The following is a 26,591-nucleotide window of genomic DNA, read 5'->3' as shown; positions in this document are numbered from 1 at the left end:
GTTATATCCAAAGCTGCTCTTCATACAGACAGGGGTAGACAGATATCAATTTGCAATGGCCCCTCAGGCCATCAAGCCAGTGAATCTTGTGGCCAAAATTAATAATTTATGACCAGAATTACAGAACAATAAACAGACATGCTTCAGTTTGAAAAATAGTCAAGTGGTGCTTTAAAAAAGGCCACAGTGTGAAATGTTGTGGGGCACTGAGCACAGTTTAAATAATTTCTGATAGCTTATTTGAAAGATGAGGCAATTAAATACATCTTATGTGAAAGCAGTGAAAAATAATTCACAGTGTCGTCTGCTTAGACTGCTGTTTAGTCTACATACACAGATGTTGTGCTAATTGTGTATAGAAAAAAGTGAAATGCAATAATCAATTGTAATTAAAAATACAATTAAAAAAGTTTAACTTGACTGAATGAAATATTGACTGGGTCTAAATGCAAAACTAAGAATAACATCACTTTTTCCCAATTACTTCAATTACATCGCTGCATGCCTAAGCATGCAGACTGCTTCTACAAACATTTGTGAAAGAATGGGTCGCTCTCAGGAGCTCAGTGAATTCCAGCGGGGTACCGTGATAGGATGCCACCTGTGCAACAAGTCCAGTCGTGAAATTTCTTCACTACTAAACATTCCACAGTCAATTGTCAGTGGTATTATAACAAAGTGGAAGCGATTGGGAACGACAGCAACTCAGCCACGTAAAATGACAGAGCGGGGTCAGTGGATGCTGAGGCGCACAGTGCGCAGAGGTCACCAACTTTCTGCAGAGTCAATCACTACAGACCTCCAAACTTCATGTGGCCTTCAGATTAGCTCAAGAACAGTGTAGAGAGCTTCATGGAATTGGTTTCCATGGCTGAGCAGCTGCATCCAAGCCTTACATCACCAAGTGTAATGCAAAGCGTCGAATGCAGTGGTGTAAAGCGCCGCCGCTGGACTCTAGAGCAGTGGAGATGTTTTCCCTGGAGTGACGAATTACGCTTCTCCGTCTGGCAATCCCATGGACGAGTCTGAGTTTGGCGGTTGCCAGGAGAACGATACTTGACTGACTGCACTGTGCCAAGTGTAAAGTTTGGTGGAGGGGGAATTATGGTGTGGGGTTGTTTTTCAGGAGTTGGGCTCGGCCCCTTAGTTCCAGTAAAAGGAACTCTTAATGCTTCAGCAAACCAAGAGATTTTGGACAATTTCATGCTCCCAACTTTGTGGGAACAGTTTGGGGATGGCCCTTTCCTGTTCCAACATGACTGCGCACCAGTGAACAAAGCAAGGTCCATAAAGACATGGATGAGCGAGTTTGGTGTGGAAGAACTTGACTGGCCTGCACAGTCCTGACCTCTGAATTAGAGCGGAGACTGTGAGCCAGGCCCTCTCGTCCAACATCAGTGTCTGACCTCACAAATCCGCTTCGGGAAGAATGGTCAAAAATTCCCATAAACACACTCCTAAACCCTGTGGAAAGCCTTCCCAGTAGAGTTGAAGCTGTTATAGCTGCAAAGGGTGGGCCGACATCATATTAAACCCTATGGATTAAGAATGGGATGTCACTCAAGTTCCTATGCATGAGAAGGCAGATGAGCGAATACTTTTACAGCCGTTCCCTAGTTTTCTGCACGCATGTGTTGCGTGTATATTTACAAAACATTTTTGTGTAACTTTTGCAAACGACCACATGAGGTCGCTGAAAGCCAGACGAAGCGCTGCCAGTGTTGAGTAATGAGATAAAATGTATCAGCAAGTGACGGCACAATAAAATTACTAGTAGATGGTATAATAACACGTATTAAAAGCATATTTTAAAAGTATAAAAGCACATAATAAACCGAGAATATCTCCATGTTTTAACTTGTCGTAGTATTTTGCTCAGTCAAACGGAACCCATTATCAGTTCAATGTTTCCGGGGGGACAATGAAAACTACTGCACAAAAAACACCTTCATGTGAGGCTGTGCGCGGTTGTGTTGTAAGGGCGGTGTAAGTACATCCTGAACGATAAACACTTGTTAAAATACTGTAAACACTGTCTACATGTTAGGTGTTTAGAATTAATTTAATTCGTACGTAGAGCGAATAAACACGGCTAGTAAACCAAACTATCGCTTTAGCTGACCTGACGTAGCTGGGCTGTCATTCTGAGGCTGTCGTTCAAACGGCCCCTACACCCTATGTAGTGCATTAGGTAGGTCATGAAATAACGGATTCTGCACCCATAATGAACATTATATGTCAAACATATATATTCAACCAAATGTTGCGCGACTCATTATCATTAATATTCAACACTTTATTAACATTTAACGTCAGTGTCCCGTTTCGGTGTAGAAGCCGTAGACCTATGCTGTGCACTATACAGGGATTATGGAGCGATTTGAAATTCAGCCCTAGTCAATGTTAAAATATGGGAAGTAGCTTTATGATGGCCTTTGTAAATGACCGGTATGTATTAATTTCTGACATGCCTAGATTGTAACATTCAAAGATATATCTCTTATGGAAAAGGTCTATAGTCATACAACAGTGATTTCTACAGGATTCCCGTAAGAGCTATAAGGCTTAACACAAAATAAAATATTATAGATTACTACAAGACAGGCCTACAAGAAAATTATATGGGGTGAAAATATCACAGATTACTATTGAAGTATTATACAGCACTATAGAAATCTTATTATGTCTTATTATTACTTAGGGATGCACTGATATGGGAATTGTGGGCTGATTTCCAATATTTTTCATGTACTTATGTACCTTTGTCCATACCTAAACATTCATAAAATGTAGATATTGAGACTACTTCTACTTGGATTTACAGAGAAATACAGCATTTATTTCTATACAGTTAAAAATGCAGCAAAATGGGTAAAATACAGAAATTTTAGCACAGCAGCCCATCATCATCTGAATGTTCTGTTCTTCCAGAGTACAATAAATTTGTCATCATTATTGGTTTAAAATGCGTTTTAAGCTGAGAATTTTTCTTTTTATCTGCCTATAGTGATGTGTTTCCAATATATAGTCGTTCATCCCTCGAATTACTGTAGATCTGTTTCTTTGGTAAGAGATGCAGCTTTGTTGAAAAAGAGATTTGCAAGTGTGGAGAAGTTTCACATGATGCAAAGGTTAGATACCAGTTTAAAGGTTCTTCGTAGAACCTGTACATTACATGGAGGTTCTGTAAACTTTAATAAAGGTACCTCACTGGTTGGTTCTTAATGGTTCATAAGTTAACAAAAAGTGGTTCTTCTGTAGCATCACACAAAGAACACTTTCTTGTACCGTTTAAAGTGGCTCATTTGGTTGAATTAGAAATATGATGGAGATGTTCGGTCATGACAGAGACCAATATGTGGTTTAAACATGGGTTTACACAGCAGCAGTCAAAGAAAAGACACAACAGTATTCACTGAAGTTGCTGTTTCTATTGTTAATCCTTCATGAGTGTGTAGAATGGTGATGATTTGCATGTGAATGAAGAAAAGCACAATGCCTGCATTGGTATCTTTTGCAGATGTTTCTGAAATGTAGGTAGCTCTCGTTGTCACAACAGACAACATGATGTCCACCAGACTGGTGACACTGCTGAACTCACATCCAGTAAGGAGAATTGCACCACAGACCTGTTACTCCTATCTGTCAAGTATCCAGAAGGACAAGAAAGATCACACTGCAGCTGGGTTTCCATCAGGACTCTGTTTTTTCAAGAGAGACTTTTGGAAGCTGAGAGTGGGGTCACTGGCTGGCCATGACTATGGACTTTCGAGCAAAAGGTCTTTCAGCCTCACACCTGCTGGGATAGTAAACGCAGCCCCATCGTCTGTGCAGCCGTATCTCCGGTTAATGAGACTGGACAAACCCATAGGTGAGTTGATAAAAAACTGATACCAGTCATGCTGTCATGTTTTTGTTACAAATCCAAGGCGGCACGGTGGCGCAGTGGGTAGCGCTGTCGCCTCACAGCAAGAATGGCCTGGGTTCGATTCCCGGCCGGGTGACCAGGGTCGTTTCTGTGTGGAGTTTGCCTGTTCTCCCCGTGTCTGCGTGGGTTTCCTCCGGGTACTCCGGTTTCCTCCCACAGTCCAAAAACATGCAGTCAGGCTGATTGGACATGCTAAATTGCCCCTAGGTGTGTGTGTGGATGTATATGTCTGTTTGTCTGCCCTGCGATGGACTGGCGACCTGTCCAGGGTGTATCCTGCCTTCCGCCCGATGACAGCTGGGATAGGCTCCAGCACCCCACCGCGACCCAGAAGGATAAGCGGTTTAGATGATGGATGGATGTTACAAATCCGAATGTCTGTTCTTAACAATAATAATAATAATAATAATAATAATGATAAAAATACTAAATTAGGCTGTCACTCATTATCCAATCTATTAATATTTGAGTAACCTACTGATAATTTTGACAATGAATCAAGTAATCTGTGATTTTTTTTAAGGCCACACATTAAATATAGGCTTAACTGAACAATAACATAGTACGCTGAGTCTATGCTAACTTTCCAAAATACTTCAAATATCAAACAGTGTGTGGCAAATAATGCCTAGAAAGGGGCTCTTTTTCTTAATGCAATACAGACCAGAAGGAGAATATATGCTTTATAAATGAACGCTTTTTAATTAATTTAATGCCAAAATCTGTGAAGTTTTGAGAAATCATTTGTGCTTCTTGGAACCAGTCAGCTTGTGAATCTGTCACAGCTGTGTTTATCATTATAGAGCAGCATTTAATATAGAAGTATTCACTTTATGAGTACCACCCAGCCAGCGCTATTTAAACATGGATTCTGGATTTATTTATAGCTTGTAACATTCAGGTGGCATATTCTTTGTATGTTTCAGTTTTACAGTGAATCCTTCATTTAAGCCTAATTGAATATTATTGGAGGAGCCTGTTAGCCTGTTAGCTGTCTGCCCAGCTGTTCAGCCCAGACCTAGTCAAACAAATTCTCTTGTGGAATTTAATTGCTTTTCAAAATTAAGTTATCTATTTTAATTGTGTAATCCTTAGTTGTAATCATTAATAATTTTAATAAACATAGGATATTTAAAGAGAAATAACTAAATTAACATATTTTAGCTGCTTTTTAGAACTAGTAATGGGACGTGCCTGACAAACAGTAAAAGGTATTATATACAATATGTACGCCCGTATAATGTAAAGTAGCTCCTCCTTCTGCATCTAATTGGCATTAATCACTCTCAAAAGCTACAGCTAACTGTCCTGTCTTGTGTGGGGTTGTGTTGTTTGTGCTGGTAGGCACATGGCTACTGTACCTGCCGTGTACATGGAGTATTGGGCTGGCTGCAGACCCAGGCTGCCTCCCTGACTTGCGCATGCTCGCACTGTTTGGCACTGGGGCTCTGCTGATGAGAGGAGCCGGCTGCACCATCAATGACATGTGGGACAAAGACTTTGACAAGAAGGTATGTGTCATAACTAGGGATTCCCTCAATTCCCTCCATTCTAAACAGAAAGCTGTTATAAATGAGTAATAATTGGAGTATTGATAAGGTGTGACAAACACTTCTGATATGGTTGTTGGAGAAAGTATTTCTCTGTGTATGTCTGTCTGTCTCTCTCTCTCTCTCTCTCTCTGGGTGAGGGGCAGGAGTCTCAAGTTGCTCTGTGACTCTTTCACCCAAAACTCACCGATGACTACGATTGCACGGATATTGGAATTCGGGTCAGATGCCGATATCTGATATCCAATATCCAAAAATTTTCATCCACAATCACACGGAAAGGGTTAAACACCCCCATTCAAACGGCATGTTTTGTTGATTTGTGAAAATAAGTTAACACATCCTCTACAAAGAACACACTAAAATATGGACTTTTATGCAAATTGTAATGCACAGTTTCTAGTTATTATTTAAAGTTTAACATATTGGAATAAACATAAACTATAAAATGTGCCATGCTTGTTTTATGTTTTTTAAGAAAAAGAAAAAAACAGCAATTGTGCATTAAAATGTGCAGAAATGAGTTCTCTGTAGAGGATTTGTTCACTTATTTTCACTTTCAACAAATCAACAAAACACTTTTGCATGTGTATGAACGCAGGAATGGATCTTCTTCCTAAGCAGTTTAAAAGCAATATAGGTCCCTTTGAAAGCAACATTCTTGTCACATTTTAAACTGGGGTTACCTTTCTGTTGGTGCTATTTATGGAAATAATGGTATCTGCTTGTCTAGAACTACTACTTAACTTCTATCTTAATTAACACAAGAATTAGGCGTAACGATCTAAAGTTCCTAACAAAAACCACCATTGCAGTACCGAGCTCTTTACACTGATACTCCCTCAGTACTGTTCCGATAAAAAAAAAACTGGCTGGAACCACACGTGTCACGTGAACATGAGAACAGTTTACTGGAACTGTAACAAATCAACTTGCATTAAAGTTCTCTGGCAGCTTCACCTTATGACCTTGTGATTGACCCTCTTTGCTTCAGTAGCCACTATTCACTGAAGGATCAGGAAAGCTCAGGCTGCTGGACTTAGTTTCAAACTTAGTTTGCCTCTCTCTTGCAGTTCCTTTAAACAGCTTGATTTTTAAACAATATCAGGCAGTGTTTTGATGATGATGAATACTAATGTGATTCCTTCAAAATAGCTTTTGGCTTATTCCATTCTGATAGTGTAGGAGATAAGAAGGTGTCATATATAAACTCATTTTCCCTTTAGGTGTCCCGGACAGCCACGCGGCCCATAGCTGCAGGTCAGATCTCTCGCTTCCAGGCTCTGGTGTTTTTGGGGGGTCAACTGAGTCTAGCACTGGGGGTCCTGCTCTGTCTCAACTATTACAGGTACTACACCTTTTGAAACATCTCTGATTGTGTGTCTCTGTATATTCATTTTTAATGATCCTAGTTTTCCCTTATATGTAGGGCTGGATCAAAATGCTTCAGTACTGATACCAATACTAATACCTTCATTTCTGATACTGAATTTTTGATACCTTTTTAAATTGGAAAAAAAAAAAACACAAAACATAACGGAACAATTGTAAAAAATATTTTTACAAAAAGAAAATTACCATACTCTTTTTGCATAAATCCTATTATTATTTACATTTTTTAATGAAAAAAATCGCATTTGGTTTTGAATGGCAGAATTTTTCAGTACTTGGTAGTATTTTGGTAAGTAATTTGGTCGATACCATAAAAGTGTTCAATTGGTATAACTTAATCCAGTGGCTCCTAACCCAGATGCCTGTATCATGAAGGGAAATCAACTTTGACAGGGTTCCTGACTAAGTTTCAGCTTCAAAAACCACACAGAAGCTTGCTCTGATTGATCCAGGAGCTGTTTATGACCCAAAATCCTAATCTTAACCTACCCTGGAGCAAGTTAGGCATGCAGCATAAGTTCCCATGGTGATGTAGCCCAGTAATCCAGGGATAGATAGAACTTATAGCTTACAGTTACCTGGCTAAGCAAGAAATCCTGCTTCGTGAGATGGTCCTGGTCCAGGAGTACTCCTGCTCTGCATGTTTACCTGCTCCAACACACCTGATCCAACTAATTAGCTAATTAACAAACCCTTCCTGAGACAAAGTTGGTGTGTTAAAGCAGGGAAACCACTAAAATGTGCTGAAATTGCCTAATTATTTTGTATAAGCTGGTCATTATTTTGTATATTAAAAAAAAAACTTTTTTTTTTTAGCATAGCTCTTGGTGCTGCTTCGTTATCCCTGGTTGTCAGCTACCCTCTAATGAAGAGAATAACATACTGGCCTCAGCTTGTCTTAGGTGTGTGCAACAAAACTTTCAGCAAAAATTAAAATCCACCATAAAAAATTAAGCATGTTTTTTATATTCAATTTAATGCATTCAAGTGAAAATGTCAACTTTTTTGTCAGGTCTTACCTTTAACTGGGGGGCTTTGCTTGGCTGGTCTGCTGTGATGGGATCTTGTGACTGGTCCATCTGTCTACCACTGTATTTCTCAGGCGTCATGTGGACATTGATATATGACACTATCTACGCCCATCAAGTACTACTTTAACATGTCATATTTGCTCGTTTACAATAGCAAAATCTGGTTTGTGTAGTTTATAAGCTTATGTTGTTTTTGTCATGTTCTCTGTTGAGCAGGACAAAGATGATGATATTAAGTTGGGCGTAAAGTCCACAGCCCTCAAATTCCAGGAGCAGACAAAGCCATGGCTTAGCGCCTTTTCTGTGGCTATGCTGTCTGGACTGGTGCTAGCAGGGGTTAATGCTGACCAGACCCTTCCTTACTATGCAGCAGTTTCCACAGTGGCTGTTCATTTAGCACATCAGGTTAGTGCTAAACGATATTGTTGAATCTGTTCCACATGCTTTTTATTAGTCTTAGGTCTTGAATTAGACAACACATTGTAAAGCTTAAATATTGTAAGAAGCTGTGACTAATGAACAGTTGTAATGTGACAATCCGTAGATCTATTCTTTGGACTTCAACAAGCCTGATGACTGCTGGAAGAAATTTGCCTCCAACCGTAACTTGGGACTTCTGTTATTCTTGGGAATAGTTGTTGGCAATTTGTGGAAGAAGAGAAATGACAGCCAGTATGAAACACATTTAAACTCTATTCCTACATAAAACAGTGTTTTTATTACATCATATATATTTTTGGAATTGTTTAATGAAGTGCTCACTCACAGATGTACCTTTAAAACATTTATTAAATTTCTTAAATAATTAGAAAAGGTTACATCTAAAAAATTTAAGGTCAACATTGAGAACTGGGCCAGTTTGTTATGCCTACATACAGTTGAAACAAAATCCATACATTGAACATTTCATACATGGAATGAACAAATATAAAAACCAAAACCTATACAAGTTGATCACTAAATATGAGCCAGATGCCGATTTTGTTTTTTAGTAGCGCAACGGAGAGCTAAAGAAAGGGAAGGAAACTATTTGTACAGTGAACGCAGGATGAGAAGTGAGGCACCAAGAGCATGGAGAGATGAATCTGCTAGAGATGGATCATTTGGAAGACTGTGACTGGGATGTTGCTGGGAGGTGGTCACGAGGAGGCTCGTTCTTCATACGGAGATTCATAGACCTCCATGGGGGGACAGGTGCACACAAGATGCTGGTCACCATAGATATCGTCAATCCTTGAAATCGTGGGCCAGAACTTGGTCTCGGGTCTCACAAAAGGCTGGAAAAGTACAAAAATAACTCAGCAACATCAGATTACAGAATTAAAATAGGCAAATAAGCATGAAGATTTCAGTTTTGTTCCACCTTGTGTCCTCTATACAAGACAAATCTAAAGGCATACGCCACATACCATGGGGAAAGCAGCATACTCCCTGGAGTAGGGTCTGTCCCATGTGGATGAAGCAATGCATGCCAGTGAATGGGGAGCCATCTGTGGACAAAAATACAACGATGAAGTTGTTGCATTGAGCTCTCTATAACCACAGATACTTTGTAACTGGCTGCTGTAATGACCAAAGATGCCTCATTGTACAAGGCTCAAAATGTACAGTTCAGAATTATTTCTCACTGGCCAGTTAATTTCTCCACACTCCACCTACAAGCATTGAACACTGACAAAAATCCCATTCAACCTAATGAGAAATTGTAGCACATCTTTTTCCAATAACTAAATTTAGGGTGTATTTACTATTTCATGTCTTCAATTTGTGTACAAGTGAGCAGTTATACTGCAAGTATCTATAAGGTGAATTTTGAAATTGAGATAATGTTAGCATGGCGGCAAATTTGTCATTGTTTCCAACCTGCCAGGTTTAGATTGGCTACAACAACGTATCGCTGTTGTCGGAAGAAAACCTTATATCTCCAAAATGATAACTTTACAGGAAAAGGAAAAACCTACTTTACTTGTAATGTAAGTCAATGAAACCATACTTTTTCAAGTAATTCTGGGCCATTTCTTTTGGTTCATTTTTCATGAAATGTAGACACAATGTAAAGGGCAACAGGCATTTTCAAATTACGTCAAAAACTGAAAAAGGACAAAAATGGAGATATGAGCTTTTCTTCTGACAGCAGCGATATAGTAAATCTGAATAGCTTTACATTTTAAGATGAAAACTGTAACCATCTAGTACAAATAATTCATGTATTTTTGAGAAAAAAATAATAACTAGTCTCTCTGTTCATTAGATAGAACTTTTCCCCCAACTTTCAGTAAAGCTTTTTCAGCCTCAACAGTTGCCATAAAAGAATGCATTTGTGGGATCATGTACTAGTCAGTAGGCTCAGTTCCCCCCTTGATTCCCTACCTTTAGTGGGTTAACCCTAGAGTCCATCCTGCCTTCTTCAATGTCTGCAATTTCCTGTCGAATGGCCACCAAGGCATCACAGAAACGATCCATCTCGCCCTTGTCCTCCGATTCTGTTGGCTCAATCATCAGAGTTCCAGCCACAGGCCACGACATGGTAGGGGCATGGAAGCCTAGTAAACGTTTCAGAACATTTATTACAAAACTATCATTTGCATCAGGATGAAACTGACTGAGGAGTTTTCAGAAGGATGTTATCTGTACCATAATCCTGCAGTCTTTTGGCAATGTCCACTGCCTCGATGTTTGCAGTCTTCTTGAATGGTCGAACATCCAAAATAAATTCATGAGCAACAAACCCTGTGAAGAAAGTTTTTGATGTTCAGTAAAACAATATCAAGATGTGACATGAGTTACGCAGCCATAGCATATTATTCAAATAACATCGCTACTCACCTTTAGAGCCCCTAAACAGGATTTTGTAATGGCTTTCTAGTCTCTTGGTCATATAGTTTGCATTAAGGATGGCCACTTCTGTTGCATGCCTCAAGCCTTTTGAGCCCATCATCTAAATAATGTGGAGTAAAAAAAAATGGAAAATGTATTTCATAATTAGCTCTGCAACACTGATTCAGCATTGCATTCTGTAGACAACCTTTTTTTTCTTCCCTAGAAATAACAGTTTTCAAAAATCTACCTTTATGTAGGCCCAAGAGATGGGCAAGATGGCACTGGAACCCCAGGGGGCAGCACTGATTGTGCCCAGAGAGCTAACTGTGTTGCTAGACTGCATGTTCACCACTGGGTGGCTTGGTAGAAACGGGGCAAGATGCTGCTTCCTGAAACAAAACAGTCCAGTGTTATTGTCCAATTACCAAGCTCAAGTCAAACTGAGCATAGACACTGAAATGTGTGAGAACAGCAAAAATAGTGAACAAGCTATGCACCACAATACAACACCACCAACTGCAGATATTTATTTTTGGAAGATGAAAAACACTTACACTCCAATAGGACCCATGCCTGGACCTCCACCTCCATGAGGAATACAGAAAGTTTTGTGAAGATTCAGGTGAGAAACATCTGAGCCGTAATCTCCTGGCCGACACAATCCCACCTGGTATGACATGGTGTGAACATAAACATAGACCTGTTAATGTCGATTTCTAAGGTAAACTCTGTAGAGGAGTATCCTCTATGCTGGGCATCCTTGTTACGATAACTAGTGATGTCATTAGTGGTGGTTTTGAAAGGTAGAAGCAAATGAAACAAGTCGTAAAAAGACTCCATCTTTCAAAGCGTTTCCTCCAGTGACATCTGGTGGCCAAGTACAGTACTCAATACAAACCCTTTCTGATATACAATAGAAAAAAAACGTTTATGATAGTTACAAAACATTCATCATAAATTCAGTCTCTTTATCAGATAATGAAAAAAAGGAAAGTACTGATGGTTATTTAACTGAGGCAAGTGTGAAATACTATTTAAATTATAGGGTTTTGTTTCACATTGAACTAAATATGTCCATGATAAGACAGTGTACAGAGAACAGTATGTTTTTGTATTTTTAAATAAACCCATGAATTTGTGAGTATGTTAATGATTGTGTTTTTTTGCTGTACAAATTATGAAAAGAGTACTTGTGGAACTGGGCTTGGGACTTTTTTTTTAATTGAACAATAAAGAATCAATAATTTATTAAGAAGCATGATCTTTTCCATTCCATTTAATCCAGGATTATTGACCATGTGCTATTTAATGATCTTCAAAACAGTAACAAAACAATAATTATAATAATAATGAAATGCAATTTGGTGTGTCTTTTCTCCAAATAAATAAATACAATTTAACTAAATAAAAAAGGGACATTGCTTTCCTTTGCATCATTTTTAATGTTTGCAAGGGTGCAGCAAATTGGGTCATGTCATGTTGACAACAGTCACAAATAGGATTTTCCGACTCTTGTTTAGGTGTATTTTGGCTCAAAACATCCTGATCCCAGATCAGCAGCTTGTTCTTCTTATGGCATATACAAAAACATGGTAAAACATTTCCAAACAGTGTAATGTAATGAAATCTTGTTTGGGCTATTTGCATGACTTTTCTTTGAGACCCCAAAGCAATTTGTTGAAAATGCTACACTTAAATTGAATCAAATCATGTTTGAATCAGAGTTTAGGGTTTGACATCACTACTAAAAAACACTGACTGACTTGTTCCTCTTATCTCACCTGTGCGTTCATGTTGGCCCCATCCAGATACACCTGTCCACCATTCTGGTGAATGAGCTCACACACTTCACTGACATTTTCCTCAAACACACCATTTGTTGAGGGATATGTGATCATTATGGCTGCCAAGTTTGTCTTGTGTTTGTCCACCTGGGTAAAAAATTGAAGACAGGGACTCACTTGTCAGTTTTTCTTTTGTGTTTGCCACAGATGTAATTAATTTATTAATTTAAAAATGAATACATTTTTATTTATTTATTTCATAGTACCGCTCCAAACTGATTGACCATGACAGTATCAGAATAGACACTTAAATATCACAATGTACTGTACCATTGCCTTCAGGTGAACCACATCAATATTGCCGTCTTTGTCTACCTCCACCACCTGAACTTTCATACCAGCCATCTGAGCACTGGCAGGGTTGGTACCATGAGCTGATTTAGGAATTAGACACACCTGGAATTCAGACAGGACAGCAGCTTAGTTACTTTCAGTGCTGTGTAGTCATAAAAAATTGCATAATTATATAGTACAGTAGGTTACAATAGGTCATGCTTGTCAGCACTACAGGAGAGCAATAAAAAGTGTCCTGCTATGATAATAGTTTCCTATGATCATAATGTTCACTAAAAATAGTAACATGCTAAAGTTAGTGGTTCAATAATGACTGAAATTACCTTTCATACAATCCATACAGTTTCCAAAAACAGCTATGGGTACATTTATATAACATCCTGAATAACACTGCAAATTCTAACATGTCTTAAGATCCCTAATGCAATAAAACACAGAAAACAAAATTTGTACGTTCTGTACAATGACACCATGGCACAGAAATCAGTTGGTGTTTGGTTACCTTCTGTGAATGACTAAACTCAAACTGATCAGTCAATGCCAGTGAGGTCTCTGCTTTAACAAAATCACCAAATATGGAATCTTGCATCGAAGTGAAGTGTGCTAACCTTCTGAATCTGGCGGTTGTTTTCTATCTCTTATTTGCTCAACCATGGCAGTTTGGACCTTGACTGTTTCAGGAGCTCGACCGGCTATCTAAGATGTGCTTATTAGGGAGTTGTTAAAACAAAGGCCAGATTACAAAATGCTCGAACAACTTGAACAAGTGACCTTATCTTACACATCTTGTGCTTTTTTTCCTGTCACTAACAATACCTGCATTTGCAACTGTTCAGCAGTTTCTTTTAACTTTACCATCCTTTTCTACCACAAGGTAGTCCGCTCATTTCACAAAGAGTGCAGCAGCTTCAAGTCCACTCTCAAATGGAATACATGCTCTAGTTACAAATAAAATCTATTCCAAGAACAGTATCAGATGCTAACAGTGCAATTCTAATGAAACGACAGGTCAGACAGGTGAAACCACTCATTTGTTTGGTACTGGCCACTGAGTGGTTTGATTATGCTTATCTCTTTCTACAGAGAATACAGGCAGATCTCTGGATAAATGCTACAAGGGTGCAACTCTGGTTTCCTCCATTCACAATGTTCCTCTGTGTATTGATCAATTGGGTCTTGTTTTTGATCAGTTTCTGCCACCCACAGTGTAGATACTCACTGTTCTGTGTGACTCTCCTTTGGAATTCAGGTAGGCTTTGATGGCAGCCAGGCCAGCATACTCTCCCTGGGCACCACTGAAAGGCAAAGAAACCCAACATTCTGATTGACACCAGTGACAACCTCTGCCTCAGCAGATCACAGTTCAAAGATCACTTCACAAGGTCCTTCTCGAGGGCATTAGCTTACTTCAGTGAGGATAAAGTACAGCATGGCAAAGATACCGTGTTAAGTGTTAAATAACCAAATGACAGACATCTACAGGCAATTAAGCATTCTGTGTCAGGATTATCTTTGCTGTTTCAAATATTAACACCCATTAAAGAGATTATCTGTCTACAGGAAGAACAAGTGTTCCATTGACTCTTTTCTTTTTAGAACAACATAGCTAATAATAAACCGAAACTTTCGATGGTGCCAAGAACATTAAGGTAAAGAATGACTACTGCATACGTTCTTAGGGTGGTCATCAGAATGACCTTATTTCCTAATTCTGAGACTAATTCTACTGACTACAGCAAATTATAATGTTTGATACTAATACTGGGCTGTCACAATAACCTGATTAAAAATTGCACATAAATTACTTTACCATCAAGTAATATTAACAGGTAAGGTGTGAACTATAAAAATGTTGGTCTTACTGTTGCTGCAATAAAATTGAGTTCATTGAACTTTTACTAAATACGTTATAAGACAGGGTTTTGCTCATAACTGTCTTATTTACTGTTAACTTAGTATTTAGTAAAAGTTCAATGAACTCAATTTTATTGCAGCAAACTGACTTTAAAACAAAGTGTTCAGTGTATAATGACACATTGGTCACATCTATATGATTTTTGATTCTGACATCAATATTTCATTCAAGGTGTGAAAATGTCTTGATGCTATAAAGTTCTAATTATTATGAGTTGTAACAATTAACAAAATGTATAATTCAGTTCAATACAATACGGTGGTGTCTCAAATTTGATATATTTTGAATGTTTTCATTTTAAGTTTTTAGAGCATTCAACATTATAAAAAGTATGGCATTTTTATAATAGTGCACTCGACACAAGCTAATATGTTGGCCTCAGACTAATATTCTAACAAGGAGTGTGCTTTTCTTCCCTGCTCTCGCTAATGAGGCAAAGAGGAAGGAAGATCTGCCTTCATGGTAGGCTGGCTTGTTTAATTTTTCTTATAAATTTGTTTAATACAAATCAGTATTAAAATTAGTACCTTATTTACTCCAGTCTGTTTTTTATTATTATTACCTGTACATGTTAATTGAGAGGCTCAAATAGAGAAAAAAATAAATTAATTAAAAAAAAATAATCACAAAGCCCTACAATTCATAAGCAACTTGAGCATGGATGTGTGCATAGCGTTAGTTCCTCCCCCTCACCACCCACTTTACTCTGACACAATGCGTTCAGATGCCTAGTTCTGAATGCCAGCGATTTCCACAGAACATGGCAAAAGAGTGACCCGTGGAAGAAACTGAAGAATGCATTGTGTTAGTTTTGCATTTCAGTACTCTTTTCTTTTTTTTTGGATACTGTAATGAAATCATGCCCTTAGTAACAGCCCAATATTAACATGAGTTACAATGTGAGGTACTTTATTTCACAGTACAGTAGCAGGTTTAGTGCTTGCCTATTTGGTTGGAAGGAGATCTTGTCATATCCTGTGATCTCGCAAAGATCTTTCTCCAGCTGGCGGAAGAGCTGTTGATAACCCTCAGCCTGGTCCAGCGGCACAAAAGGGTGGATATTAGCAAATTCCTGCCATGTGATTGGCTGTCAACAAGTGAGAAAAGCATTCACATTAACATACTGACTGAATGAGGATCAATAAAAGAGCAAAGAAAGCCAAAACTGACTGGCCTTTTAAAGAAACAATGAGGGGCAGGGCTACACATTCCAAATCATGTAGGGCATAGACAGCATGTATTCTTATAGTTGACCCAAAGATAAACCTGACAACATAAACACCTTCCAGGATTTTGTAGGTCAGAAGAACCATGACTCACCATGAGTTCTGAGGAGCTGTTCAGCTTCATAGTGCAGGATCCCTGCATTTAAGCACAGTTTTAATGTGATGTTTACAAAGAGGCAATGACATGTAATCTGAAGCAAAGCTGATCTATTAACTACTTACCAAGGGAATCATACTGTGCACAAGTGAAATGTCTTTATTCTCCAGTCTTTTCATGTATCGCACAATGTTGGTCTCCGAGTGATAGCTGTAAGTGCAAAGCATAAGCTAATAAACTTTTGTACAATAACTTCACTTTATGCTAATAATAAACTGAGTAGAGCAAAATGAAATCTGATGATACACAAGAACTGGAACAGACAGTTCCCTAGACAGTATTAAATGACACTCTTATCATGATTGAACGCAGATTAAACCATTTAATCACAGTTAATCCACTCATATAACTTGCTGCAATTATATTATACTTGTGAAATGGCAGTTACAACACAATCAAGTATTTCTAGTTTCAAAGATCACTGCATTTTGTCCAGTCCCTGAAGTTCACTGAATGACAGCATTCATTTACAGCCTAAGCTGCAGATGGCTAAGGCCTCCCTACTTCACGGCCAGATAAATACTCAGTCAGCATTTTAATCTGACCCGATCACACTCAAGACATGTAGGGAAGTCATGATTGATTATTTGAGGAGGCAAGTAATCTACTGATTATTTTAACTGAAAATAGAGTAATCTTTCCCTGTTTTTTCAAGGCCAAACAATAACTGAACACTGAACAATAATATACTGTGCAGAGATTTTTAAAGATTCCAAAATACTTAACTAAAAAAAGATGAAAAGTGCAGTGCTTACTGCAGAAATCTTCACTTTCTAAGCAGCCTGAGTAACATCACCATACACGCATTTGTGAGACCCTGCTGGTTTGAGTTTCCTCTCTCTCAGTGATGCTTACGAAATCAATTTGAATGATAAATGCTCCCACCTTGTTGACAATCTTTAGCATGCCAAATATGGCTTTATTTTGACCTGCAGATACACTTACTAAATCAAACTGCAATCTAATCACTAAGGCGATTTGTTTTTGTTTTGTTTTTTTTGTTTTTTTAAATGGAGTAATATAATTTCATTGATTACTCATGACAGCCCTAATGACAATTTCCTAAAGACATCATAGCATACCTGTTGAACACTGGGTGGGTGAGGAATTTGCTGGTCCTCTTAAAAGGACTTGCTAGCAGACCTTTTGTTCTCTCACTCATTTTCTCAGCAATAAGTTCCTAAAAAGGACAGTTACAGAAGAAGTTAAACAGCAGACAGTGTATTAAACTATTGTTTACTGTGTGATTAATCTCATAATATGCTAATAGTAAACTGATTAGAAGAACTAGTAGTAATCATTTAATTTCTCAGATTAGACTTTTGTGCACACGTACAGCAGAGGATTCACATCCGAAGATCCAGAGCAAGTCATCCAAGTCTCTTTCTGTAACCGTCTCATCCAAAGACACACCAAGCTGAAACCAAATTTTTCAGTGTTTATAAATAGGCTTATGTGTCATTAAAAGCTTCAAATGAGTACATGCTTAAAGCAAACGTGTGACGTCTTACCACTCCTTCACTGTAGACTCGCAAATTAACCTGACGCTGTACGGCCTTCTCTAGTATGTCCTTGGCAGCCACACCACAGTGAATCTTCAGTGTGTCAAAAAAGGTTTCATGCTGGAGCTTGTGTCCAGCTCTAATAAGCCCTGTTGTGGCAGGAAATAAGATGTGCTAGTACTTGTTAGAGGATGAACAAAATGACTAATACATTATAGTGTGAAATACCTTCGGCAAGAATCAGGGTTGCATTATGCGTCCTCTCAGCAATGTGCCTCAGGCCTTGTGGGCCATGGTACAGTGCGTACATGGCTGCCATGTTCGCCAGAAGAGCCTAAAAGGGAAGAGATGTAAATAAGGTGAGTCACTAACTGACAACTTGACATGTAGAATCATGTGATTCTCTTTGAGGACAGTCCTGCACCTGAGCAGTGCAGATGTTGCTGGTGGCTTTGTCTCGCCGGATGTGCTGCTCTCTAGTCTGAAGTGCGAGACGATACACCTCTTTACCTGCAGCATCCCTGTGAAAGAGAAGGCAAGGGCTGTGTGAATTTTAAAATACTCCAAAAGAAGATAAAGCCCCCACCACACACAGTGTAACTGTGTGCCTTAAGTAAGTTTTTTCACAGTGAAATAGTAAATATTTGTACCTTTGATAACATAACACCAGTGACAGTACCTTTTGTCTGAGAGTGCAGGCAAGAATACAACAAATAATAATAATAAAACAAATAACATACCAAAGGCCAAAATCATATTATAGAAGCTTACCTAGTGACTCCAACCATCCTTCCTGGCATCATCCTGACCAGATTTTCTTTGACTGAGAAGAAAGCAGCATGAGGTCCGCCGTAACAGAGAGGCACTCCAAAACGTTGGGAGCTGCCCAAAGCAATGTCCACTCCAAACTCACCAGGTGGACGCAAGACACACAGGGCCAGCAAATCAGTAGCACAGCAAGCCAATGCCTTTAATCGAAATGTAACACAAAATAAATGTTTGGCGGTTTTAAAGGGATCATATTATACCATTCATTGAATGATATGGATGTCATGAAAACTAAACAAGCTGACATATCAGCCCATTATGCCTGCACTTCCAGTTCAAGCTGAACTTAAGGAGTGTTTCAGCCTGAGCTGCTTTTAGAATGAGGCACAATACAGTGCAGCCAGTGATAACAGAGCAGATTTACATGTATCAATCTTAAAGGAACAAAACAAAAACAACTTTTAACTTGTAACTGAACAAAAATTATTTGTGCAATTCTATGGGACAGAACAGAGGTTCGACAACAGATACGTAAAAATGAATGACTGGTACATAAACTCTCTTGAATATTATATGAAGACATTAGTTAGAAAAATAAGAAAAAATGGGATTTGGGCTCTTTAAAGCATGTGATATCTGACAGTCAAAAGCAGTGAATGCAAAATGACATCCACACAACAAAGGTTATCACACCCTTCTTTTGGAACAAGACTGATAAAACCATTTCATGTGCCATTAACATTTTGAATACAAGTACCAAAAGAATCAGTGTCCTTTAAGGCAAATATGGAAAAGTAACATTATCTACACAGCTAGTTACATTATTTACAATGAAAAATTACTGCTGGCAAGTTCAATACTTTCACGATCATATTAGTACCTACCCCACCCTTGTGGGCCCGATCCACAAGTGCAGAGAAGTCCTCCACTCTTCCTTCAGTATCAGGGTACTGGAAGAGCACCCCACTAACGTCCTTCCCACTGAAGTCCATCTCATGAGGCAATTTCAGCACAGCCTTCACCCCAATATAGCTAAAAGTATACATATTCGTCAGAAATTAATATAGACAGAAGTATACATGTAGTGCTCCTGGACCTAATACACTGTCCAAGTTAATACTAAAGCTAATTAAAAGTGACATACTTGGCTCTGGTCTGCACCACTGCAATAGTCTGTGGATGACAACGGGGATCAATGTAGAACGTTCTTCTCTTGTTCTGCCTGAGGACATGAAGCAGTCAAATCAGCCACAAAGGCAAGGATAACAACATTTCACCGAAACATTTCATCTTCTTCCACCGGTGTACTAACCTGTGACAAAGCTGCATGGCCTCAGCAGCTGCAGTGCCTTCATCCAGAAGTGAAGCGTTGGCCACTGCCATACCGGTGATGTCACACACCATGGTCTGGTAGTTAAGTAGGCTCTCCAAACGACCCTGCGCGACCTCGGGCTGGTAGGGGGTGTACTGTGTTACCCTGTGAGAGGATAGAGATTTAGAAGAGAAGAGCAACTCAAGCCTGTTTATAACGCACCTAAGCACCTAATTAGTAAAACAAATGACTTGCCCTTGCATGCAATTAGAAAAATATTTCCTCAGTAAAGCCACAAACTGATCATAAGATCAGATTAAGAATAGCTGGGAACATTTAAATAGGACAAGATCTAAACGTTGGTCCTTATTTAAGTCACAAGATTTAAATGGTGCTTGGCATGCTATTCTTAAACACACAAACTGCTCCACATGTCACTCAATAAAGGCATCTAGTAAAATTAAATCTTGTATTTGGAGTAGCTTTATAAAATCCATGTGAAAAGCTTACTGTAACAAATATTCCATAACAATAATAATGTTTTCTTCATTGCATGGTTCTGGATTTTGCAGCTGATTTTCTACATCCAGATTAAGTCTAAAAATTATTATGGGTGGGATTCACCACTGGCACTGCAATTTTGTCCAAGACTAGGCTTAGTCCACTTTTGGAAAACCAGCCCACATCATAAAATCAAAAAAACATCCACACACCATCCAGAATTTTCCAGAAGATTTCTCTGTATGACAGGGGGCACAGAGCAGTTATAATAGCCCATTCCGATGTAGGACCTCCACAGCTTGTTCTTGGAAGCAATCTTTTGGAGTGACTCAAGAATCTCATTCTCACCTGTGAAGAATGAGTACAGAAATTGTGACATTTCATTAAAAAATATTAATAAAATAATACATTCCTCTTCCTCGACTAAGAGCTGCCAAGACATATATACCAGGTCCTTTGACAGAAACACACAATCACATGAGGAGTGGCTGGGAGGCTTCATGATTTATTGAAGACGAACTATTTCTCCTCACATGTTTCCAGTGCGGCCACAACTTACTGTCAATCTAATTCAAACTGACATGCAAGAAAAAGGATGAATAAGGCCTTTGGAACAGACCTCCTTTTATGCCAGGAAAACCCTGTAGTGATGCAACCAAAAATTGAAAGCAGATACTCATTTATTTATTTAACAAGTGACTGGCATTGTGACTCAAATCTGGTTAGGAAACAAGGTTCTTGCTAAACTCATTTGAATAATTATGCAGGGCTATAATTACCAGTAAACCAAATGTTCACATTCACACATCCCAAAAGGTGGTAAAAATGTTTGATGATATTTATCATTATTGCGTTAAATTGTCATATTGCATCACAATAGGCTTTCACCAGTATGTTGGATGGCATCAGTACTTAAAGAACAGTGACGAACTGTATATTTTATTCTAAACAGTACATAAGTAAAGAGCAGTATGTGGAAAATTTAAATAATCACTGTATTCATAATTTTTGATTTTCAAATGTGCCACTACTGGTTCTTTTTGTCTGTTTAAATTTATCAATCCCCCAAAAACTAAATATTGTGCTATGTAAAGTGTATCTGAAAATGTCTTCAAGTATGGTGAGTATTTTTGCTACTTGCACCTTCAAACGTTAATATTTACAAAGCCACAATTCAATTTACCAAACACTACTCTTCTTCCAAAATTCTAAACGATTTTAATCAATCAAGAAGTTGCATATGCAAGTGCATGGGTGGTTAACAAACTAATCAAGTAAACAGGGGATGATGGGCACATATGGGCCATTTCCCGATGGCTAAGTAACTAGTTTAATTCCAGTTGCTCAGGCACATTGGAGCCCGTGCATACCGAGACACAGGAATTCCCCAGGCATTGAGCTGCAGCTTAGTAACACGGCAACTCAGCAGGGCAAAGACAGTCTAGTAGCGCTGGCTGAGGTTGCTGCATTAAAAACAACCATGCTGTAATCTCCAAGAATGCTTCATTCTTAAGCCTGGATTGACTCTTTTCTATTGTCATGCTCCAGCTTACTGTAAGTGAGCTTTATATTGAGATGCAACATTTTTAATTAACAGGGTTTATTCTCATTTTAACCCTCATAAATCTCTCCCACTGAATCACCAGAAAATGTATGCTGTCAGATATCTAACAAGGGAAGGGGTGACCTGGGACGAATGTATTCTGTTTTACATGACAATCGGCTAAATTAGTGCAAGTGTTTCATGGCTAACCTCTTAAATCACTCCAAGTGCAAAAGCACTTTTGTGTGTGCGGGGATGGGAGGGTGCTACATCTATTGTTGAGACACGAATCCCTCGCTGGATTTGCAAAACCAAGCTCTAGGCAGCTGAACCAGCAAAATCCAGTATGGCCCCCCATCGAGTTTCTTCAGCATGGCTTGACTCATTACAGAAGCAGACACAGGCGGCCGCAACTGACATCAGAGCACTGCATCAGACCTTCATGATTATCTGGAGTGATGTGCTTTTATACATTTGAGACATTATTCTTCATGTCATCCTTTCGGATACCAGATACGAGACTATAGATTAGTTTTTTTCCCCCCATTTTTTAATTCAATTTGGATCTGCATGAAAGAAAATGCATCACAATTTTTTTTTGAATATTTTCATCATGAACACTAACCTCTCCAGTACAAGCAAACCTGCTCAAAGGAAAAGCTCATTTAATGCATTTCCAGTCCGAATTAAAGGTTAAACCATCCCTAACCTGCCACAAACATTTCCCAGATAAAAAGATTTCTCTGCACGATTCTGCTTCAAACCGCATGCAGTTTAACATTAAATGTGCATTCGTTATGCAGAAACAGAGAAGAAAATGGTCCATGCTGTGCACAAGGCGTGATGTAATGGCAACGCCAACCAGATCAAACTGGCCGTGTGACGGGAGCTCAGTGCTGAACTTTACACTCTACTGCTCGCCTGTTGGCATGGGCCGAGGGCAAAAACAACTCCAAATATGTTCAAAGGAAGACTTTTCACGGAGAAAAAAAGCCCCCTTCACTCCACTAAAGGTCTATTGGCACACAATGAGCGTGCAACCCACATTCCGCCTCTTTTGTTCCCAGTCGTGCTCTGTCAGAAAAATACAGAGCTTCTGACTGGCTACAAATATAATTCGGCCCAAATACGATAGCGGGGACTGAAAAATGCTTGTTTACCGTCGAAAAGTGGTCTCCTCATGGACTATTTTGAAAGAACATCCTTTCAAAAAGCGCAAACACTACCTCAAAAGTAGCTCGACTGGTACGTGGTGAGTCGGTTTGAATTAGCGATGAAATCACATCAACAGACAACACGTGTTTCTCTCTCTCTCTCTCTCTCTCTCTCTCTCGATGAAAGTGTCAAGAACTTACACACTGGGTCGTCCATTTTCAGACTCCTTTGCAGGCGAATTGATGAAGGAATGGTGTTTTCTATGAGCTCCGAAACAGACTGAAAGAAAGAAACAGGCACAAAACACCACAACACATGTTACATCTCTTTATTTAACGTGAATAAAGTTAATTCTCTATTCGAATTTTCCGTTCCACCTTAAACGGTGCAGCACTTGCGTTCGCCTTTAATCGCCAGAATGTAACCGCTGCACCGTATAAGGTGAAACGGAAAATTGAAACAAGGAGCCAACTTGAGATTTCTTTATCATATAAAAATTAAACTTTCGGCTTCAGGGAGCACCTCTCTTGGTTTTAAACGTATGTAGCAAAAATGTGTTATAAAAATGTATTAAAAATGCATTAAGAGGTGAGTGAATGAATCCCCCTCTCTGAGGAGAACAGCAGTTAGTCAGCGACAGTTTTTGCAGTTTTATCCCCTCAGCTCACCCCGAGGCCGAGCGTGTTGAGCATCTCTCTCTTCTCTTTATCACCGGGTCCAATGTGTCTCTCCGCGAAGTCATCGTGTCTCGGCAGAATCCGCTCAATCTTCCGGGACCCCGCAGCCGCGGTGGTCCTGAGTCCGCGGACGCTGTTAACGTTAACGGACGCGTTTGTGAACGCCGGTCTGCCGCTGAGTTTCTCACACACGCGGCGTCTCTCGCGGGCGCTCACCGTCCTCGTGACGACGCGCCACGCTCTCGCGCAGCTCTGCATGCTGGAGGCTCGAGACGCGGACGAAAGACCGAGGAGGAAAAGACACGAGCCGGAGGGAAAAACTACAGCAACTCCGCGATGCTGCCGAGCGCCGCTCCAGCAAACTCCTTAAAAGTGTCCAGCACCTACGCCTCCGCGTGGGGCGGGGCGGGCGGCCAATCTCTGAGCGCGAGCGCTGTGACGCCGTCTCCAACTTTTCTCACGTGCCGTTTTTTTTTATGAGGAGTTCCTCTGAGGATCCACCTCCACCCTCACTTCATCATTTTCATAGAGAGGTGGGAACCTTTACGTTCTGCTCTGTTCCGTTTAGATTCAGGGTGCCAAGATAAAACGATGCTTTTTGCGTCTACATGCATCTCCATTTCTTTATTTCTATAGTCTACAAACTTAAAAAAGATGGTTCTTCAAGGGTTCTTTAGTAAAGAAAATGGTTCTATATAGATCCATGAACACTCAAAGAACCCTTTGCATGATTACAGGATTCTTTGCATCGTGAAATAGTTCTTCAGAGTGATGGACAGTGTGTTTTATATGGTTCTATATAGCACCAAAAAGGGTTCTTCTAACAATAGAAGAACGCTTTCTGGTGCTATATAGAACCATCTATAAGAACATTCCAATAAACCACTTAACGATGCAAAGAACGCTTTAATCACGCAAAGTGTTCATGTTTCTATATAGAACCATTTTCTCTACTAAAGAACCCTTAAAGAACCATCATTTTTGAGATTGTACTGATTTTTTTCTTGTATTTGTTCATCTTCACTGTTTGAGTTTCACCCAAAAAAGAGGGTTCTTTATTAAAGGCAGTGGCTCTGTTTTGAACCATGAGTCCTATATATAACCATTTCATGCTTAAATGGTTCTTAGCATGGTGAAATCATTCTTCAGGTGGAGAATGTGTTGTATATGGTTCTATATAGAACATTTTTGAAAATGGTTCTACATAGCACCAAAAGGGTTCAATGTCAGGCTTGTAACAATAAAAGAATCCTTTTCAAAAAGGGTCTATACAAAACCATACACAACACATTCTCCATCAAGCTGAAGAACCATGCTAAAAACCATTTAAGCATGAAATGGTTCTATATAGGACTCATGGTTCTAAATAAAACCAGTCCTTTTACGAAAGAGTCATTGAAGAACCATCTTTTTAAGTGTGTACATAATGATTTTCTTCTCAAATTTGTTTATCTTCACTATTCGAGTTTGAGTGTGACCTACACTTTGGTGCTTTATAGAACCCTTTTTGCTACATCCTTAAAAAAGTGGTTCTTCAAGGGTTCTTTAGTAAAGGCAATGGTTATCTATAGAACTGTGAACACTCAAAAAACTATGTGAATGCATAAATGGTTCTTTCCATGGTTAAATGATTTTTCTCTGTGATGGAAAGCCTGTTGTATATGGTTCTTTAAAGAAGGGCTCAGCTATTGTTACAAGTTATAGAACCTGTTTTGATGCTATATAGAACCCTATTTTCTATGTTCTTAAAAAAGTAGTTCTTCAGAGTTTTTAGTAAAAGCAATGGTTACTAGTGAACAGGGCTCCCCCCAACTCCTCAAAGAAAGAAAGATCTGCGCAACGAGCGGAAAGGCAGCTTCACTCTCTACCTCACCAACAGCAGAAGCCCCACCTGCCCTCCTCCACTGAAAGGGATGAGATCTCCCCATTCCCAATTAATCCGGCAAATTGATATTTTCAGGTCTGTGCTACTACAGTGATGATGTCAGTAGTACATGCTTTCAAAACAAGCTCGGACCCTGTGTGCCAGTAATCTCTCCCATTCCAGTACTTATCAGAAATATAGAATGTATGTAAGAAACACAGAATGTAGTCAATCCAAAGCCAGGCATACACTGTGCGATTTTAGAAATCTTGTTCTATGGTGACAACTCACACTATACATTTGAATCGCCTATTGTATAAATCGATCGACAAAGCCTGCGATTTATATGCTCACACTGTATGAAAACACTGATATGACGCAACACTGGTGTTCACACTGCACATAAAACACTGAACCTGCAGATGGCTCACTCTACACACGATTTCCAATAATGCTGGCCCTCCAAGTCTCAGACAAAAATATTGGCTGAATGTTAAATGTCTCCCAGCTCCCTACATAGTGCACTACATAGTAAAATAGTGGTTCCTGCACCCATACAGTGCATATGTCTAATAAACAGCCATTTGGGATTCAGTCATGTGTGCACAATTCTATTCTTAAATCCTTTCACTGGTTACCAGTATGCTACAAAATAGACTTTAAGGTACTATTACTGGTCTATAAATCACTTAATAGTGTAGGACCAGGGCATTTATCTGATATGCAGCAGCAATATGAGCCAAGCAGAACTCTGATCATTAGGAACTAATCAGTTAATCCTGCTTAAGGTAAAGACAAAACATGGAGAAGCAACGTTTTGCTACTATGCTGCTCTTAAATGGAACTAGTTGACAATGGAGGCTTAAATGTTCCTATTTGAGCAGCTTTCAACTCAGTTTAAAACACTGTTAGCTCTACTGCATTATTCTCCTGTAATGGCACTTTATCCTAATTTAATTTAATGATTAATCTCTTTTAAAATGTATTTTTAAAATTATGTTTTAATCATCATTCTCCTTTACATAACTTTTTTAATTTGATTTATCTTTGTATTTTCTCATTTGTAAAGCACTTTGTATGACTACAGTGTATGAAAGGTGCTACATAAATAA

At 39.1% G+C, this 26,591-nt stretch overlaps 2 protein-coding genes across 2 annotated transcripts; one reads left to right on the top strand and one right to left on the bottom strand.

Moving 5' to 3' along the window:
- Positions 1–1,913: 1,913 nt before the first annotated feature.
- coq2 (coenzyme Q2 4-hydroxybenzoate polyprenyltransferase) lies at positions 1,914–8,638 on the top strand. The gene is made up of 8 exons (XM_036598038.1): positions 1,914–1,986; positions 3,521–3,871; positions 5,273–5,439; positions 6,705–6,826; positions 7,687–7,772; positions 7,883–8,016; positions 8,118–8,306; positions 8,446–8,638. Exons 2-8 carry the CDS (start codon positions 3,565–3,567, stop codon positions 8,605–8,607), a joined length of 1,167 nt encoding a protein of 388 aa, XP_036453931.1. The 5' UTR covers positions 1,914–1,986; positions 3,521–3,564; the 3' UTR covers positions 8,608–8,638.
- Positions 8,639–8,672: 34 nt separating this feature from the next.
- Positions 8,673–23,873, bottom strand: gldc (glycine dehydrogenase (decarboxylating)). The gene is made up of 25 exons (XM_036598036.1): positions 23,607–23,873; positions 23,139–23,217; positions 20,453–20,588; positions 19,740–19,904; positions 19,572–19,649; positions 19,312–19,459; positions 18,431–18,627; positions 18,084–18,180; positions 17,888–17,993; positions 17,669–17,808; positions 17,494–17,574; positions 17,240–17,337; positions 16,223–16,307; positions 16,095–16,136; positions 15,719–15,861; positions 14,079–14,154; positions 12,836–12,961; positions 12,503–12,652; positions 11,276–11,388; positions 10,969–11,110; positions 10,728–10,839; positions 10,536–10,631; positions 10,272–10,444; positions 9,311–9,391; positions 8,673–9,178 (listed from the first exon to the last, which is right to left on the bottom strand). Exons 1-25 carry the CDS (start codon positions 23,871–23,873, stop codon positions 9,041–9,043), a joined length of 3,069 nt encoding a protein of 1,022 aa, XP_036453929.1. The 3' UTR covers positions 8,673–9,040.
- Positions 23,874–26,591: the final 2,718 nt, after the last annotated feature.

This window comes from Colossoma macropomum, unplaced genomic scaffold (assembly GCF_904425465.1).
Source record: "Colossoma macropomum unplaced genomic scaffold, Colossoma_macropomum, whole genome shotgun sequence".
NCBI lineage: Eukaryota > Metazoa > Chordata > Actinopteri > Characiformes > Serrasalmidae > Colossoma > Colossoma macropomum.
The sequence above is the reverse complement of the archived record's forward strand: the minus strand, read 5'-3'. Positions and strand labels throughout refer to the sequence as shown.

What these genes read in the sequence shown, in the direction of transcription:
- coq2 (XM_036598038.1), top strand. Translation starts at nt 3,565, where the DNA reads ATGATGTCCACCAGACTGGTGACACTGCTGAACTCACATCCAGTAAGG. An exon ending in GAGACTGGACAAACCCATAG is followed by an intron (nt 3,872 to 5,272) that starts GTGAGTTGATAA and finishes TTGTGCTGGTAG; the next exon opens with GCACATGGCTACTGTACCTG. An exon ending in ACACTATCTACGCCCATCAA is followed by an intron (nt 8,017 to 8,117) that starts GTACTACTTTAA and finishes TCTGTTGAGCAG; the next exon opens with GACAAAGATGATGATATTAA.
- gldc (XM_036598036.1), bottom strand. Translation starts at nt 23,873, where the DNA reads ATGCAGAGCTGCGCGAGAGCGTGGCGCGTCGTCACGAGGACGGTGAGC. An exon ending in GCCATGCAGCTTTGTCACAG is followed by an intron (nt 19,650 to 19,739) that starts GTTAGTACACCG and finishes TCATGTCCTCAG; the next exon opens with GCAGAACAAGAGAAGAACGT. An exon ending in GAGTCTACAGTGAAGGAGTG is followed by an intron (nt 17,575 to 17,668) that starts GTAAGACGTCAC and finishes ATTTGGTTTCAG; the next exon opens with CTTGGTGTGTCTTTGGATGA.